Source organism: Oreochromis niloticus, linkage group LG7 (genome assembly GCF_001858045.2).
Source record: "Oreochromis niloticus isolate F11D_XX linkage group LG7, O_niloticus_UMD_NMBU, whole genome shotgun sequence".
Classification (NCBI taxonomy): Eukaryota; Metazoa; Chordata; class Actinopteri; order Cichliformes; family Cichlidae; genus Oreochromis; species Oreochromis niloticus.
This window is the reverse complement of record NC_031972.2, coordinates 1,674,938-1,693,074: the sequence shown is the minus strand read 5'-3', so window position 1 is coordinate 1,693,074 and position 18,137 is coordinate 1,674,938. Positions and strand designations below refer to the sequence as shown.

Here is an 18,137-nt window from a genome sequence, read left to right as displayed (position 1 = left end):
GCCAGCCCCCCTCCTTTCCTCTTACCGCTCTCTCTCGTCCTGTCCGCTCGCAGCAGCTGGAATCCCGGTAGTGTCACGCTCGTGTCCGGAGTTAGCGGTGTTAGCCACGACTCCGTTAGCATCATGATGATACATTGCCGGTACTCCCTCTGTGACCAGGTTAGCGACGTGAGCTCATCCATCTTATTGGGCAAAGATCTTACATTTCCAATAATTGCAGAAGGAAGAGATGGTCGATAACGTCTCCTTCTCGGGCGACGGCGCTCCTTCCCAGCACGACACCCCCGTCTTTTCCTCCTCAGCTCGCTGGGAATGTCGGGTCTGTCCGCCAGCAGTACCGCTGCGGGACGCAGCGCTAACAGCTGATCCTTACTGTAAACAAAGGATCCCTGCTCTGGGTCCCCAGACACTGGTGAAAAAAGTAGAAAAAAACTAAGAAAAACAACCAGAACTAGCACAAAACGGTAGAACATGGTTGCAGAGTCTAATTACTAATACGTTAGTTATAAAAAATTACGAGAAGAAAAACATAAGAAAGAAAGAAACTCAGAATGAGCAGAGCTGCTGTAACAGGCTGCCGTACACGGGGGGCGCCGGAAGTAAAAGGTGGTGGAGAGAACAAACACAATCCAGCTGCAGTTATTGATCCATCATCTGTTCATTGATTGACACTTTGATGATGACTCCTGACATCAGAATGATGAAGATGGTTGAATGTGTGCTGCTTTGTTTTCATGAATCCCATTAAAAACACACTTACACTTCCTCAGACCTGGTCTCAACCATTGCACTCCAGCAGGCTCCACCCTGAAAGGAGGAGGGGGGTCAGAGCAGTCAGCATGCACACATGGACATTACATGGCTCTCATACACATGAACATTCACAGTGTTCATCAAAGTGAAAGCCCGTGGTGTCTTTTTTTTGTTAACAACACTCTGTATCGTCTGCCTGAAGGAAGAAATGTGAACAGTTTATCTCCATGATGTGAAAGGTCTGTAGAGATGTGTTTGTCCCTCATTCTGGACCTTTACAGGTCCTGGATGGAGGAAAGACAGCACAGATGAGCCTCTCTAAAGACCTTAATGTCTGGCCCCGTCATGCTTCATGAATGAGGCCAACCAGACAGTGATTGATGGAAACAGGAGAGACTGGATGATGGTCATTTCTCCAGACTGCACAGGGTTATATCTTTGGATTAGTTCTGACACATTCATCAACACCATATCTCCAGTCATTGGACAAAATATCACAGGAGAAAAAAGGCACATTTTTACTGGAAAAACCACAAACATGTTTAACCAATCATTTTGTACATTTTAAAAATGATGCACAAGTTTTGCAAACAACTATTTCCCTAAAAATGCAGCCGAGGCCTCAGGCAGTTTTTATATAAGCATTTCAAACTATTTACAGAACAATCAGATGTTCTGCATCAAATAAGAAGCCACACAAATGATTTGTGTCACTGCAAAAAATAGTTTATGTCACTATAAGACAGAGGAGAACAGCACACGGATAAACCTGCAGGTCTGATAGCAGGAGGTGGATCACTCCTGTTTTCCATGTGGAAACAGCGTTTACACTGAAATCTGCCTTTGGTGGCTTTAAGGCAGCAACTGTGACGTTCACTATAGAACTGACACACAACACAACCACTACACTACACACCAACTACACACCAACTGCACACCAACTACACGCCAACTAAACACTAACTACAGCCTCCAAACACACTAAACATCACAAATCTCTCACGTATCTCTCTCTCAACATTACATGGCTCTCATACTGTTAGACACTGAGCTCAAAGCATGGCTCCACTGTTTTGGTTACATGAATATGCATAGGTTCATTAACATATGACATCTTACATAGGCATGCGTGTGAACAAAGAGTACCAGTCTGTGCATAGTGTGTGTGTGTGTGTGTGTGTGTGTGTGTGTTTGATATGTGACCCTGTGAAGACTCCCCAAGCTGGTGCTTGGAGCGCAGCGGTCCACCTAAACAAAGGGCCCTTACACTTAAACAGATACAGAGTAGGCGTTCTCCTATAGTAAACTACTTGGATTATTTTTGTTAAAAAGTCAGAGAGATAAGATGGAGCTAATCCATTCAGAGATTTAATTTTGATTCTAAATTTTAATTTTATACTTTTAATGTTAGGTTATTCTTGTATTTATAATGGTCTGGAATTATACAGCAATAAGCATTTCACTGCATGTCTTGCTGTGTATGATTGTGTAAGTAACAAATAAAATTTGAATTGATTCTATTTTACCTGCTGTATTTGCTCTGGTACAACGTGGCAAACATGAACACAAAAAATCCTCCCAATCCCTCTCCTATGCGAGTTACGCCTGTGCAATGTTCTCTCTTACACACACTGATTCTTTCTCTCTTTGCCTTTTTTTTTTGTATCTCTCACACTGATAAGTACAGCCTGAGGCTGCATATGTCTCAGGTGTGCTGTTACCTGCCCAGATCTGTTCTTTCTTTTGCGATGGAGGCAGAATTAGGTATGTCTCATATTTACTCTCATTAAGTCTATCAGCTATCTTTTAAGTCAAATTTGGACCTGCTATTAGAAAAGTCAGGCAGCTTTGTACCTCATATCAACAGCTGATTTGTTCATTTTAACTGGAATAATGCGCAATTCATAGTACTGTTAAACTGCAAACATTTTTTTGTGAAGCATTAAGTGCTCTGCACTGACATGTATTCAGGGTTGTAGATATACGTTGGTGTGTTAAGTTGTGAACCTATGAATTTGTCCTGTTTTATCGTTCCACTATTCTAAAGTAGAAATTAAAGGTTGGCGGGTATTTTCAGTGTACATATCAATGTTACCACCAAGTTTTTGAGAGATTTTGTCATTCGACAATTAGACTTTGTAAATATCTTCAAGAGAAAACTCAAGGTCCTGTCAGACCATTAGAACCTTTTGTGGCTATAAGGATGTGTGACAGATCACATCAAAATATTTATTAGAGGAACGTTTTACCTAATTGTTGCACTTTGCTCCATTGTCTTCACTTTAAGTTCATACTATAAATGTAACAATATTCCCAGGAGCACAATGAATATTCAGTACTGTGTTCCATTACACACACACGCACACATTTTGAAATATAATTTTCAAATCCTATTTTAATTTGTCCAGAATTTGTGTGCATGAATATTTACAGTATTTTTATTTTTTGTGTTAGGCACTGTTCTGAGGAGTCCAGAGACAGCTTTGTTTTTTCACATCACTAACACAATTAAGTCAGTGTTTTACATGTAAATCATGGAGGAGTTTGAATGATGAGAAACACTAGCTGCCATCTGGATTATGCCTTTTTCTGGGAAAATTGTTTTTGTTATTTACTTTTTACCTACCTTTTCAACCTTTACACAGTGCTCCAACTGTTTCGAAAGGCAAGTTGGAAATCTGTTTTTATTTACTATGTTTGTGATCACACTGATCCAACATACCTATCCACTTCTGTGTTGCTATAGCACTTTCCCTGCAGGGGTCAATAAAGCTAACTTAGAAACAAAATGATCATTTGCCTCTCTATAAAGAACTTGTGCAATAAAACTGGCTTAAACGTACTGAAGGTGTTGAAATGTTCAGCAAAGCATCATTTTCCTTTCATTCCTGTGAAAGTTCATCGGTCCCTTCAGGGGGTTGCATTTGATTGCTCTGTGAAAACATAATACTCTGCCAGGCTCTTTTTTTTAAATGGGAGGAGGCAGCATGCACATATTATATTCAACCAGTACCCCACTTTCTTTCTTTCAGTTTTACAAATAATGAACTAGCATTTAATTGAAGGTTAGCAGATATTTCATAACCATTTTCTAGTTATAATACATTAGATTCCAATCTTATTTACAAATCATTTTTTCTTTATCTTTATTTTGTCATATATGGTGACATTTATGATGACATATATGTCATCATTAATTTTGTGCTTACTAGAATACTTTGTGTCATGACACAATTAAAATACAACATCTGTTTCAACTTTGCCAGATGACTCTATAATGTAAAGATAGAGACTCCAATTAACAGAGCAGCCAACAGTGAATGAAATGTGAAGAGGCTGGCTAAAGATTCAAATTCAGAATTGACTGTTGTTGTGAATTTCCCTATCAATAAAACAGAATTGAACTGTTTACTGATAAGAACATGAAAAAATATCAGTGTGATTTTTGTTTTTTTGCCTTAAATGTGTTTGTTTTTGTTAAATATATATTTTATTATTTATTCAGATAAAACTGACCTTTGGTTGGCAATCAGACAAGGAGTGAATTAGAACTAAATGTAATGAAGATGTTTACATGTTTTTGTGCTCAAACAGAATAAGAATTTGCTAGAGATCTGTGGAATCTACCCGACCAGCAAACCTCAGCACAACATGATCTTTCACTTTTTCATCGGTGAGTTCAGCTTTTGATCACTGCCATATGTTTTGCTGACCATTCAGACAGTGAAGGAGGGAACATTAAAAGTCAGTAGGGCTTGGAAAAAAAGCACCTGGACTTCTTTAAGTTTCCTGAAGACAGTTCACATCACATCCAAGAAGTTTCTCCATATCTAAAACGAAATGGTGGAGAGCCCTAGGTATTTAAACCCGAGTGGGAGTGATCCCTATAGAGGGCCTGGGAAGGACCTCAAAACTGGATTATAGATGGCAGACAGTTGGTGTCATAAACCCCGCACTCTGTTCAAAAATGGTCATTCACAGTGGACATAGATGGCTTCTTCCACTCCTCTTTCAAACCATCTGTCTTCTCTGTCCAAAATGTGGACATTGGTGTCCTCGAAAGAGTGACCTTTGTCCTTTAGATGCAGATGGACAGCTGAGTCTTGTTCCATCGAGGTGGCTCTTCTATGTTGTGCCATGTGTTTATGAAATGGCTGTTTGGTTTCGCCAATGTAAAGGTCTGAGCATTCCTGTCACAGCCGGTGGGCCAACTCGAGCGAATAGACTCTAATGTAGACAGCACTCAGAGACACAGGGACTGTGAGTAAAGTTGACTTTTATTACAGAGTCCGAGCTGTGGCACAAGGTAAACAGAAATGCAAGAAGTGCTTAGCAAGTAAACCATAAATTTAGGTAGAGTGACAAAGTAAACTATGAATCTACTACTCAAATAATTCTATGACACACTGTGAGTGAGAATAATACTATGATGCACCAGTTCTTTGAACAGTACCATAAGCACAACTCAAATACTCCTATGGATGTACAAGAACAACACTATGAGAGTCACACATTTAAAAAAACACTAACTGAGAAACGAGAGGCTAGAAAATCACTACATGAACTGTGAGGGGGTCCATGAGGGAGCCTTGGGGCTGTCATGGACGAGGGCTGGGGAACCAACACTTCCAGTGCAGGACCCCTGCAGTGTGGGAAAGAGTGTGGTATTCTCACTCACTGAAATGAGGGAAACAGGTGTTAGAACAGGTTTCAGACGGTGGTCCAAGGTGTAAGGTGCGAATTGCAAAGTCTTACTTTTCGCAGGTGGAGGCGATGCATAGAGGGGTAGGTGGTCAGGGTGAGGTGTAAAGGTAATCCGATGAGTGAATCTGTTAAAGTCAGAGTGCTGGGCAGGGAGGCAGGCAGGTGAGCATAGGTGGAGAAAATACGAGTTGAAACGATTGAACCAAGGCAGGTTATGGCTGTGAGTCTCAGTAACATCTGGAGATTTTCTGTGAGCAGAAAGTCAAATTCAAGAATAACTATGACAAGACACTGTAACTGTGACGGCCGTGATTAACGAGGGCTGGCAGACAATCTGGGCTGCCGGCTTAGGTGCAGCCTGTCAGCAGTGATGCGGCGGCTCTGGCCAGAGGTGGAAACGCCAGGATTGTGGAAAAAACCCAGCACTCACCCGGACCATGACAATTCCAGTCACTTTCTTTTCAGGCTCTTTAGACTACCATGACCTGGATGACAAAACATTAGAATTCAATATTTAATCTATCAATGAATAAAACTTCCTGTAAAGAAAGAGACATTGAAGTGCTCATGTTGTGAGATGTGATGTCCAACACCTGCAGGTGCACCTCCTCTCTGAGGAAAAGTCCAAGTTGTTATGACCAGGGCAGGAAGCAGTTGTCAGGTTGATCAGGTGTGCTCTTCAAGGTATTTTAGCTGAAGACTTGCAGACATGCAATCACTTGTTGAAGGTTTTCCTCTTGTTAGGGCCCGAGCACAAAAGTGTGAAGGCCCTATTGTATCTGCTCTGTTTCTTATTATTATTATTATTATTATTATTATTATTATTATTATTTCGGCAAATGAATCGGCCTTTTGAGGGCCTAAACATGCTCGAAAACTCCTAGAAAAATGAGAAACACGAGCCCCCGAGATGGGTATGACCTACATGTATAAAACTCGGAACACATATCTAACGTTCGGAGACGCACATAAAAGTCTATCATGGCCATGTCCTAAACCCAACAGGAAGTCCGCCATTTGGAAGTGAAGGTGACATTTTGGCTCTAATTTTGCCATTTCCATGCCTCGAACTTTTGCGAACTCCTCATTGGAATTTCATCGTACAAGCTTCATATTTGGTCAGTGTCAACTACACACCTGGGCCATGTTAAATTGCGGAGCTTTTGAGTTTTCGGGTTACTGTGAGGCCGTGGCACCACGGCGAATTTCGATGACTCGCCATGAAAATCTTATTGCCTCTCGTTCTGTCATACATTGTCCGACCTTGACCAAAGTGGACACATATGATAAGGCTCCACCCCTGAACATATTTCAACTGCCATATTTGACACCAGGGACAGCGCCACCTAGTGGGAACAGGAAATGTCATGTTTTACACTTTGGGGTACAGTATTGTAATGGGTGACATCTGCAGCCTCAAATTTCTCCAGGAAAGCCTTAAGGAGTTGGTCTTGGGTTACAGAGAAAACTGTGAGTTTTCGCTGAAGGGTGTGACCCCAGCAGCATGGCGAACATTGAGGTCTCGCCATGAAGAAACAAATTAGTGTAACTCAATGAAATCCAATCTGATCAGTACCAGATTTTACAGGGATGATGTCAGACCCGCCCTGAACAGATTGATATGCCCATTGTCAGGAATACGTAGAGCGCCACCTAGTGGCACCAGGAAATGTCATGTCTTTCATTTTGTTGTACTGATTTTCACAGGTTCATCGTGGCCACCTCAAAAGCGGTGAATATCACCATCAGTCCCTGTTGATGCTTCAGTGAGAAAATTGTGACTATAAACTGAACGGCGCACCCTGGTGGCAGCGCAGTTCACCATGAAAGATGAAGTGGCTTTTGAGGGGCTTGAAAAGTTTAAAAAGTCTTGAAATTTGGCGCACACCTCCAATGTGATGAGGGATTTCTTTTTATATGTTCATTTTCCTTGAAGAGCGCAAAATGGCTCCACAGCGCCCCCTACAAAATTTCAAAACAACAGCCCCTGCTCTGTGTTTTATGTATGAGTTTGAAACCTGGCAAGCTTATTGGAGATATCAAGATGTACAAAAAAGTCTCTTGGAGCAATATCCCAAATCCAACAGGAAGTCAGCCATTTTAAAATTAATGTGTAAATTTGGCGACATTTTCCCCTCTTTTCAGGCCTCATACTTTGACGAACTCCTCCAAGGGATTTCATTAGATTTACGCGATCTCCTGTGTGTGGAATCTAAAGACCTTTGTGATGTTAAATTGCGAAGCTTTTTATGTTCAGGGAAACGGGGTGGTCGTGGCGGCACGTGGAGTTTCAATCACTCGCCAAAAAGCAGTAACCTGCTGTCGCTCAAAAACACAATGTCCAATCTCTCCCAAAGGTCGCAGGCGTGATGAGACTCGAGCTCGGAAATGTTTGTTATGCCATTTGTCAGTAATGGTTAGAGCGCCACCTAGTGGGACGACTATAATAATGGTTGAATGAGATGAAATTTTAGCTGATGGTTAAATGCATGAATTCCATCAATGTGACATCAGATCGGAAGCGCTGGTTTTAGGTGTTGGGCTTGGCTCGACGCACCGGGGGTGCTCGGGCCCTCATATCGCTGCTTGCAGCTTTAATTGTCACTTGTTTTTCTTCCCAGTCTATTAAATTCAAACTTCTTTTTTAGTTCTCATCATCACTCTTGTAAAAGCAAAAATGTGAACGCCTTTCTCCTTATAGAAATCTATAATTAAAAAAAAAAACACTTCACTGTGATGCTTTGGAAAAAAAGGATTGATTTAACAATATGCTGAAATATTTAAACTGCAGGCAACTATTTTATTTTGTCTGTTAAAAGACCTACTTTCCCAGTTTGGAAGAAATCTCCAATACCTCAAATCTCTTCAGGCAGTATGTCTCTCTGCAGCTTTCCTTCCAGCAGTTCGCCTTCAGGACTACAAGGACTTCCAGGACCCATGCCCCATCAGCTCCTGTAACCCCCAAGTGGGTGACCTGTTGGTGGGTCGTGCTGCTCAGCTCTCAGCTTCATCCACTTGTGGTCTGGATGGACCACAGAATTACTGCATCATCGGATATCTGGAGGTCAAATAGAAAATTCATACACACAAAGTTTGTGTGTGTGTGTGTGTGTGTGTGTGTGTGTGTGTGTGTGTGTGTGTTAAATGAAGCAAGGAATGTCTGCCTGTGTGTGAATAAACTGCAGCTGAACTCATTTTCTCTTTGATTGATGTTTCTAGCTGGTCTTCATACTGAAGCATGTTCAGATCTGTGTCTTTATTATCTGATACTGTTCTCTTCACCCTGAGGATCATTTCCACCTCTCCCCATCATTTATGCTTTTCTCTTTATTTTCTTCCCCTTCTCATGTATCGTGAATCTTTTCATTATTTCTCCAACATTCAAAGTTCTTCTGACCGGTGAATCACCCAAGCATGAAAGGCTCCTAACTCAAAGGATGAACGAGTAAAAATAACAGACAACTTGGCAATGAACCAGTTTTAAATTATATCTTAAGCCTCTTCAGACACAGCTTAAAGCATGACTCAGTCTGCTGCATTGATCAATAACAAAATTAATTTGTTATATCATAGAAAGTTTCGATTTTTTTCAAAGATGCTATCTTTGCCTGGGCTAATAGCCTGTTCCATGATTTGTAGGCGTTGGTATATTGAAGAAATAAGCATTACCTCCTTTATGGTGATTGAAACCCTTAATAAATTAAATTAATTAGTAGTAATGATATTTCATGTAGCTTACTCATAGTATTATAAACCCAGAGGTAATCATTGATCAGGTTGGTTTATGTTTATTCATAGGAGGGGCAGAAATGTTTCATATGTGACTCTCAGCTACCGTATCATCGCTACAACAGCCCAAACAGCCACCGTATTGAGAATGTCATCACAAACTTTGACCTCGAGAGAAAGCTGAAGTGGTGGCAGTCGGAGAATGGTAAGTTTGAGTATTTCTGCAACAACAAATTGTCCATTTAGAGAGAGGAGGAAAACTGTGCGGAATCAATATATTAGTTACAACAAACATTTTCTTTAAGTGGTAGAATGTGTTTGGGTAAGAGAAAGCACTTAGCTTTGCAACTTTTTCCCTACTGCTCTGTGTGTGACAAAGAAACACGACTTACTGTTTGTGGAACGTTACAGTTAAAATTTGCTATCACAGACAATCTGTAACACTGTAGCTCTGCTCTGTGTTTGCCTTCTGTGCAGGAGTTCATCATGTCAGCATCCAGTTAAATCTGGAAACTATGTTCCAGTTCAGTCACCTGGTCCTCACCTTCAAGGTATACCTCTAAAACATGTACTGAATTTAATGTTTTCAGGGAATTAACTGAATGCTAGTCAAAAAGTTTTATGCACAGAAAATAGCCTACACCTTTAACATTTGCCTAATCAAACATTAAGATAATGCTAATCTACTCTGTGCAGAGTTTTCGGCCAGCAGCCATGTTGGTGGAGCGCTCAAAGGATTTTGGACGAAGTTGGAAAGTTGTCCGTTACTTTGCAGAAGACTGTTCTCTTCATTTCCCTTCAGTGTCAACTGCGCCAGCCAGGAGCATCGATGATGTTGTCTGTGATAGCAGATACTCTGGATCAGAACCATCCTCAGATGGAGAGGTAACAATTTCAACTACAGCCAGTGTGAACATGAGGTTTTTTTCTATAGCTCCCCTGAGCTTCAGTCATTCTGGACTTTGTCATAAGAATTCATACACTGAGACAAAATTTCAATTAATTTACAGGAATGATAAAATGATGAAGAAATATAACAGCAAAGCATTAATTATGTTTTTTTCTACTGGTTCTGTGTAAATCTGTTTGCATTTGTTATATTTGTCCTCTAGGTGGTGCTGAAAGCTCTTGATCCTGTCTTTAAAACAGAAAACCCTCACGCACCAAACATCCAAGGTGAGGTTTTCCTAAATTGCTGTCACTCTGTTTATATGTATACACGCTTCAGGTCAACATATAGTTTTAACCAGTATTAACCTGCAGGTAACAGTATATTTGAATGAACTGATGAACTGACAAGTCAAACTAAGTGGCCTGTGTCGCCAATCACCTGTTAGTCAAAGACCCCCACCCCCCCGCCCAATAATGCAAACTTTATGCCTTAATACCATCTAAACAGGTGAGTTACAAGACATCCTGTGTTTGTTTGTTTTTTCAACAAGTTTTTGTGTCAGGCTTATTTCTTTTATTTCTTTTGTAAAGTTTTAACATGGGAGTCAAAGGGACCAATGCACTGTGAACAATGGAGGAACTGCAGATTTTGGTTTTTCATCCATTTTTTTGCCTCAGGGGTTTACGCTCATTAACAGGAGGTTGATGTCTAATGAGCCTCCAATAAATGTATCATTCACTAGCTGGGCCCACGTCGTCATTTGAGGTTTAACAGCTTTTTTAAGTAGATAATAGTGAATGGCTTAAACATGAATTGAGTTGCAGTTTGGGGAAGGCCTCTGAGGGAGGCAGCTCCCAGGCCTGGCAGATCCCTCATGTACTAATAAGAAGTGAAAGACTTGAAAAAGGAGAGAGAGGGTGGTGCACAAAAGCGAGAAAAAAGAGGTTGTAGAACAGTGTGTGTTGGGGGGTCATATATAGATAAGAACTGGAAGGGCGTAGTCTAGAGGCGTAGTCCCCCTCCTGAAATTCTCCAGTTATGTTCTCTGCATATTCATCATTGTGAAAAACTTCCCAGCGACAGACTGAAGACAGACCCTAACAAATGGCGCACAGCAGCCCTGACACTTTTAATGTGTCTATCAGATGGAACATTTTAATAAAAATAGAGGAAATGTGTAAAACTGAATATTGTTCTGATCATCATCCTCAGATCTGACCACCGTGACAAACATTCGGGTGAACTTCACTCGTCTTTTCACACTTGGTGACACACTGCTGAGTCGAAGACGCAGGAACCCTCAAGACAAATATTACTATTCTGTTTACAACATGGTGGTTCAAGGAAGCTGTTTCTGTAATGGACATGCCAGCCAGTGTGTGCCCATGGCTGGAGTTCGCTGGGACATTTTCACCCAGCCTGGCATGGTATGGAGCAGAGCCGGTCTGAAATTATTCATCCTTCTGTGATTAACTTGATTATTTAATGTGATTAGTGCTTCCCATCTCTTAGGATTAGTACTAGTGATTGTTTTTGCACTTTGTTAATGTTTTATAACAATGACTTATTGTATTATTGTGGAGCACTTTGGTCTACCTTTGGTTTTAAATGTGCTATGTAACTAAAATTGTATTGTATTGTATGGTATTGTGATTTAATCTATCTTAACATGCTAGTTTTTTTTGTTTTTAACAAACAGTTTTGAAAGGTTAATCAAGAACTTTAAAGTCAGTAAAAAGACATTAAAGATGAAGGGAAAAAATTAAGGGAAAAGATCATAAGTATCTGGGCGGCTGTGGCTTAGGAATTAGAAAAAGTCATCAGGTAATTTCTATGTGTGACCTCGGATTTCTGTTATCCACAAATCAGTGGTCTTTGAGTAAAACTGATGTTCTGGCCAGCAGGGGGACACAGATGGAGTCCTAATATAACCTCTGCACATTTTTAATGAGATGTGTGTGTGCATCATTTTTCCCTTGACATAACACTGTATACACCTGAAACTGCAGGTGAGCTCAGCAGGTAAAGATAGTTTCTGATTTCAGGTTCACGGACAATGTGTTTGTCAGCACAATACAGCTGGAGAAAACTGTGAGAGATGTCAGGACTTTCACCACGACTCCCCCTGGAGGCCCGGAGGAGAGGGTGCAGCAGACATCTGCCGAGGTAACTCAAATTGACATAAATATATCACTTTTTAATGTTTTTTATTAAAAAAAAAGATTGTTGGAAACATCATCAAAAATATTTTTAGGTTTTAAGCTAATAGACAAATGTCATTTTGATTCAGTTGTCAAACTGATTTCGGAAATGTTTGCATATTTGCAAAGCCTGAATGTATAAAAAATTAAGAAATCAACTATTTTCCCTTTCAAAGAACATTTGCTGAGGCAGCAAAAGGTCATCTTCCTTCTGTAGAAGCCACGTCTGTAATACAGATTCATTTTAGATATCAGACTACCTCACATTATATCAAATTACAACTAGGGTAGGTAGTAAGTAGAATTGCTTACATTTGTGTATAGCATATGATTATTTGGGATTTTCAATCATTCTCAAACACATTCCTTTGATGTGAAATAAAATGCTGCTTTCTGGTTAAAAGTCAAAAGTATATGTCCACTTTAATGACTGAATTATTTATTTTTTTCTGACCTATTTTAGATCCAGACAAAGGTTAAATTAAAATAGATGAAAGACACAAAACTAGAAGTTCAGGTAATGCATTTGTTGTTGTTTTTTTTCGTCCCATTTTAAATTTGAATATCAACACTTTTCAGTAACAATAAATGGTTCTGTGTGTGGTCATAGAACAACCTTGCACAATTTAAGCTTGATTTAGACTTTATACCACCTTTTTTTAAAATTAATGTTATAATAAAATGATATTAGTAAATCGAAATACAGACTTTATTTCAGTCTAAATTTTTATTCTAATTATTCTAATTCTAATAAATGTGCACAGCTCAGAAAAGTAGAACATGAGCACAGAAAAAGAAGTAAAATAAAAATAGCTCTGTTTCCTGTTGCCTCCATTGTAGAGGGGGACTTTAAATAGGAAATAAGCAGGGAAGAGGTCAGAGTGGATTCAGCAGGTGGGGAACCTAAAATCAGCTGTACTGTCTCAGTGTGGGGAAAACAATCACAACCATTCCTACTGAGAGCTTCACTCGATTTTCTTACACAGCTGAATTCAACCAGATGTGAGCAGATGTTTCCTGAGCTTTCCTGGCTGAGTCCATCCTCTACATGCTGTCTTTATATTAGATACTATAGAGCTGGTATGAATTCAGTCAGTGAGTCTCTGCTACACTTGATGGAAGCTAACTGTGACCATGAACCCACAGCCACTGTGCAGCAGTCACACTGTTCTTTACTTTAAACCCATCACAGTGCAGCAAACTCACCTGTTTATCCTGCACTAACCTGCAGTCTTTAAATAACACAGTTAGTCTGCCTCAGTTTGTTTAGCAGCAGCTTTATGAACAAACATCATGTGACATGTACAGATGTGAGCTTTAAATGAACATCCTTCCATTAACTTTAAGCTCTCTCCTTCCTCCCCTGTCCTTCTTTCTTATCTGTCTCCATCTCTGAGTGAACTTAGCTCTCTGTCTTTTCTTTCCCTGTGAAATACACCAGCTGGGCCTTTGGCATTATTTATCAACATAAATTAATACACATTTAAAACAGGAATAGGAGGAATAACCTTCAGTAAAATTTTACACTCCAATCTCATTTTCCTGCAGAATTTTTGGAGTTTAAAATTATAAACTTATGACCATTATTGTCCACAAGTTTAAAGTCTGAATGTTAAACAGTACTTCCTGTTCTTACAGCAAAGAGGTGGCTGGGCAAAAGGAACAATAAAGACTTGTCTCAGTTTGGACAGAAAACATCTTGATGATACACAAGAATTTTGCGAAAATACTCTGGGGACTGACAAGAAAAAAGTTAAACTTTTTGAATGGTGTGTGACCCATTACATCTGGCATAAAACTAACAGCATTTTGGAAAAGCAACATTATAGCTTTAATAAAATATGGTGGTGGTAGTGTGATAGTTTGGGGCTGTTTTGCCTTCTCGCACCTGGACGACTTGCTGTGGTAAATGGAACCATGAATTCTGCCATCTACCAAGACATCCTGAAGGAGAATAGCTGGCCATCTGTTCATGACTTCAAGCTGAAGCACATTTGGGTTCTGCAGCAGGACAATAATCAAAACACAGCAGCAAGTCCACCTCTGAATGGCTTAAAAAAACACACCTTTGAGTGGCCTAGTTAAGGTCCTGACCTGAATCCAATTGAGATGCTGTGGCATGACCTTAAAAAGGCAGTTAGTGCTCAAAAACTCTCCAGTGTGGCTGAATTACAACAATTCTGCAAAGATGAGTGGGCCAAAGTTCCTCCACAGCTGTAAAAGTGTCATTGCCAGTTAATACAATTGCTTGATTGCAGTTGTTGCTGCTAAGGGTGGTTCAACCAGTTATTAGGTTCAGGGGGCAATCACTTTATCACACAGGGCCATGAAGGTTTGGAATTGTTTCCCCCCGTAATAATAAACCACTTCATTTAGAAACTGCATTTTGTGTTCACTTTTGTTATCTTTGTTTAATATTTAAATTTGTTTGATAATCTTAAACACCCCTGTATCTTGTTTTCTTGACATTAACTTTTATAGTTTAAAATAATTTTTTTCGTCTCTCTTAGCATGTAAATGCCACGGTCACTCGGACTCGTGTCACTTTGATGCAGCTCGTTACAAAGCGACTGGAGGTGTGAGCGGCGGTGTGTGTGATGACTGTGGCAACAACAGGATGGGGCCTCAGTGTGAACAGTGTCGACCTTTTTTGTATCAGGATCTGCAGAGAGCGAAGGACGACCCACACGCCTGCATACGTAAGCTGTCAGGAGTTTTCCTGTATTGCAACTCAGGTCGGAATAAAAATGCTCAGACAGGTTTAACGTGTACACGGGTGAGACTCAGGGAGACTCGCACCGTGCAATAGTTGTCAGCCTTTTTATTCATAGCATTCTCAGAGACGTACAGGAAGAGATAAAATAGAACTGTGCAGGCTTCCTGTTGAGTCTGCACTTCCCCATTTAAGTGTAACTTCCCCATTTAAGCTTAATACTGAAAGAGCAAACACATTTAGATAAAGAAACGTACTTTTAAGCATAACATAATAAAAATCCTAGAATCCTAAAAAATCTCTTAACATAAGCTTTTATTATTATTTTACTTTTTGAATATTCATGCTCTCACTGTTCCTGTAGAAATGAGTCTCACCTTTTTCTATTTCTATTGTTTTTTTCATCGCTGAAGTGGTGCGGCTGGATGTTTGTCAGAATGCAGCTATTAATGGGATATTACTATGTTAACAGTAATGTCCGAATGTCAAACCGAGAGTGATTTATGACTTTTACCAACATGGCACAGTAAAAGTCTCCATTAACTCAGTGAAAGCTGACAGTAAATCATGTTCATGTTACAGAAACAGGAATAAATTCTGAGCTACACTGGATAATTTATGTTATGAAAATACGCTTTACCTCTTTTTTTAACTGCTATTTTGTACTGTCGTTGTTGAAGGCAGGTTATTCATGAAATAAACAAATGATTCGTTTGTTTCTAAATTGAAGTAGTTCAGCAGTAGTTCTGGTAATTAAATCTCAGCGAGTTTGTGGCTGACAGAGTTGTGCATGAACCATGAATTTCACTTAGTCCGACTTTTTTCTCATCAAGAGGGCTCCTCTCCGCAGCCCATAATGACCCTTAGGCCAGTGTCGCAGTGGACCGGTCAGTCCACTCCTGGCTCCAGTATAGTACTACATATCTGATCATGATGGCAGTAGATTAGGGTGTAGGTTTTTTTTCAGTTTATCACAGCTATGGTATTATGCATAACTTTTGTCGCAAACAGAATGTGTGTAATTGCCAATTTTAGTCACAGTAATAGCAGACTGTCCATCTGTAGTTGATGGCACAATAACTAGAGCCACTGTTTATGTTTATATGACTGTAGCCTCAAGAAGAGAGTGATTACCCAACACAGTCCACCTGTGCTTGACCCCACCCCCTGAAACTTATGAGCTCTGATCCAGCCCCTTGTTTCTCAGGGAAGCTGTCTCCTGACAAGATGATGATTATTGTATGGTCTTTACTTTATAATGTTGTTGTGATTTGGTGCTATAGAAATAAATTTGCATTGAATTAAATGACGTAACAGCTTTGTTTGAGGATGATGATGTCATACCATGCAATGGTGATGTGTTTCAGCATGTAACTGCGATCCAGTTGGTTCACGCGACGGCGGTCAGTGTGACTCTCTGAGTGGTCAGTGTGTATGCAAAGAAAACGTGGAGGGTCAACGCTGTGATCGCTGCAAACATGGCTTCTTCAGCCTGAGGCAGGATGACCCCGCGGGTTGTCAGGGTGACCAAATACCTTTATTTGTCCTGTTGTCATTTTCAACAAAGGTGCTCCCGCTTGTGGGTATATGATGATATATGAGCGTGACAGAAACTTTCAGGCTGACTGTGTGTGTGTGTGTGTGTGTGTGTGTGTGTTTCAGCATGCAGGTGTCATCCTCTTGGGAGTGTCGGGTCATGTGATCAGCTAACAGGAACTTGTGAATGTGACCAAATGGCGAGTGGACCGCTGTGTGATCAGTGTCTGGTAGGCCACATCTGTAAAATAAGTAATTTACACTTTAGCTTCCTTTCATCCTCATTAAATTTAATTGACAATAGAGCTGGGAAACAATTCAAACAAAATAATAATCCCAACCTAAGGAATATAGTGTACACCACAGGTAGGCAACGCCATTCCTCAAGTGCCAGTTTCCTGCCTGTTTCAGATGTGCCCTTGATCCAACACAGCTGATTCAAATGGCTAAATGACCTTTTCAACATGTCTTGAAGTTCTCCAGAGGCCTGGTAATGAACTAATCATTTGATTCAGGTGTGTTGACCCAGGGTGAGATCTAAAACCTGCAGGACACCAGCACTTGAGGCCTGGCGTTGCCTACCCTTGTACACTGTTAAGTACTGATTTATATAACCAAACAACCTCTGGCTAAGCAGATGCCACAACACAGAGGAGCTACCTGGCCAGGCCAGGACTCTGCAGTCTATTTACACCTACAGGCCAGTGGACACTCTTTCAATGATGAGGATGTACACATCCTGAACAGGGAGGAACGCTGGTTTGAGCGCGGAGTCAAGGAGGCCATTTACAAAACTTAGCTCACAGTCCATTGTTCATTCAGTGGTTTTAGTGTCAGTCATTGTGCAGATGAACTGTTCATAAGGTTGGAAAGCTGCAGTCAGCTGAGACTGAAGAAGTCTCAGCGGTGTTTCTCCCACTGAAAACATTTCTAGAGTTGGTGGACCCCATGGGATTTTCTGGGGCCCCAGCTCTCTTGAACTTGGAAATGGCAGTCATAGAAAATAGAGTGATTGCTGTTGAAACTGCCCCTAGTCATAAAAAAGAGAACTGTGACACACAGCATCAACAGGCATGAGAGCGCTGGCAGTTAAAGACTGCACAAAATTTTTAAAATACAATATTCAACCCAGTATTTAGTTTCCTCATCAGTTCCACAACACAAGTAATAAAATATCAGATTTCTAAGCATCTAAGCAGATACTGAAGTACTAATAACATCAGTTATACATCAGTATTTTCCATCCGGGATGTGGTAACACGGATGTAGGTAGTGATAACGTTGGAAAATCAAAATATCTGAATCACATTAAAAACTATTTAATAAATATAATGGTGTGGCCATTCCTGAAGCAGCAATAAGAAGAAGAACAAAAAACTGTATGATTTGAAGGCACATAAAAACTCATACAAACTCTGCAAGCAGTGTCTGGATTTTCAAAATAAAATATTTCAAAGCAGATTCATTAAAGCTAACCGGGAATAGAAATCTGATCATTTCAGGTTTTTAAAGCTGAATATGATCCAGATGAAGATGAATTGGTTTTAAAGTATAAAACAGTGTTTAAGTAAAATATATTTTGTCCTTAGTTTGAACTGATCGCCTGAAC

The 18,137-nt window shown here is 40.2% G+C and overlaps 1 protein-coding gene across 1 annotated transcript in view; it reads left to right on the top strand.

Moving 5' to 3' along the window:
* The first annotated feature begins 2,437 nt into the window (after window positions 1-2,437).
* Window positions 2,438-18,137, top strand: part of lamb4 (laminin, beta 4) — a 76,129-nt gene continuing 60,429 nt past the window's right edge. The window contains exons 1-12 of the mRNA XM_019361994.1: window positions 2,438-2,517; window positions 4,348-4,426; window positions 8,346-8,521; window positions 9,256-9,391; window positions 9,664-9,737; window positions 9,883-10,071; window positions 10,299-10,362; window positions 11,291-11,505; window positions 12,124-12,244; window positions 14,790-14,978; window positions 16,360-16,515; window positions 16,655-16,758. Coding sequence (XP_019217539.1) covers window positions 4,405-4,426; window positions 8,346-8,521; window positions 9,256-9,391; window positions 9,664-9,737; window positions 9,883-10,071; window positions 10,299-10,362; window positions 11,291-11,505; window positions 12,124-12,244; window positions 14,790-14,978; window positions 16,360-16,515; window positions 16,655-16,758 — 1,446 coding nt within the window. The 5' untranslated portion in view covers window positions 2,438-2,517; window positions 4,348-4,404. The remainder of the gene's footprint in view (window positions 2,518-4,347; window positions 4,427-8,345; window positions 8,522-9,255; window positions 9,392-9,663; window positions 9,738-9,882; window positions 10,072-10,298; window positions 10,363-11,290; window positions 11,506-12,123; window positions 12,245-14,789; window positions 14,979-16,359; window positions 16,516-16,654; window positions 16,759-18,137) is intronic.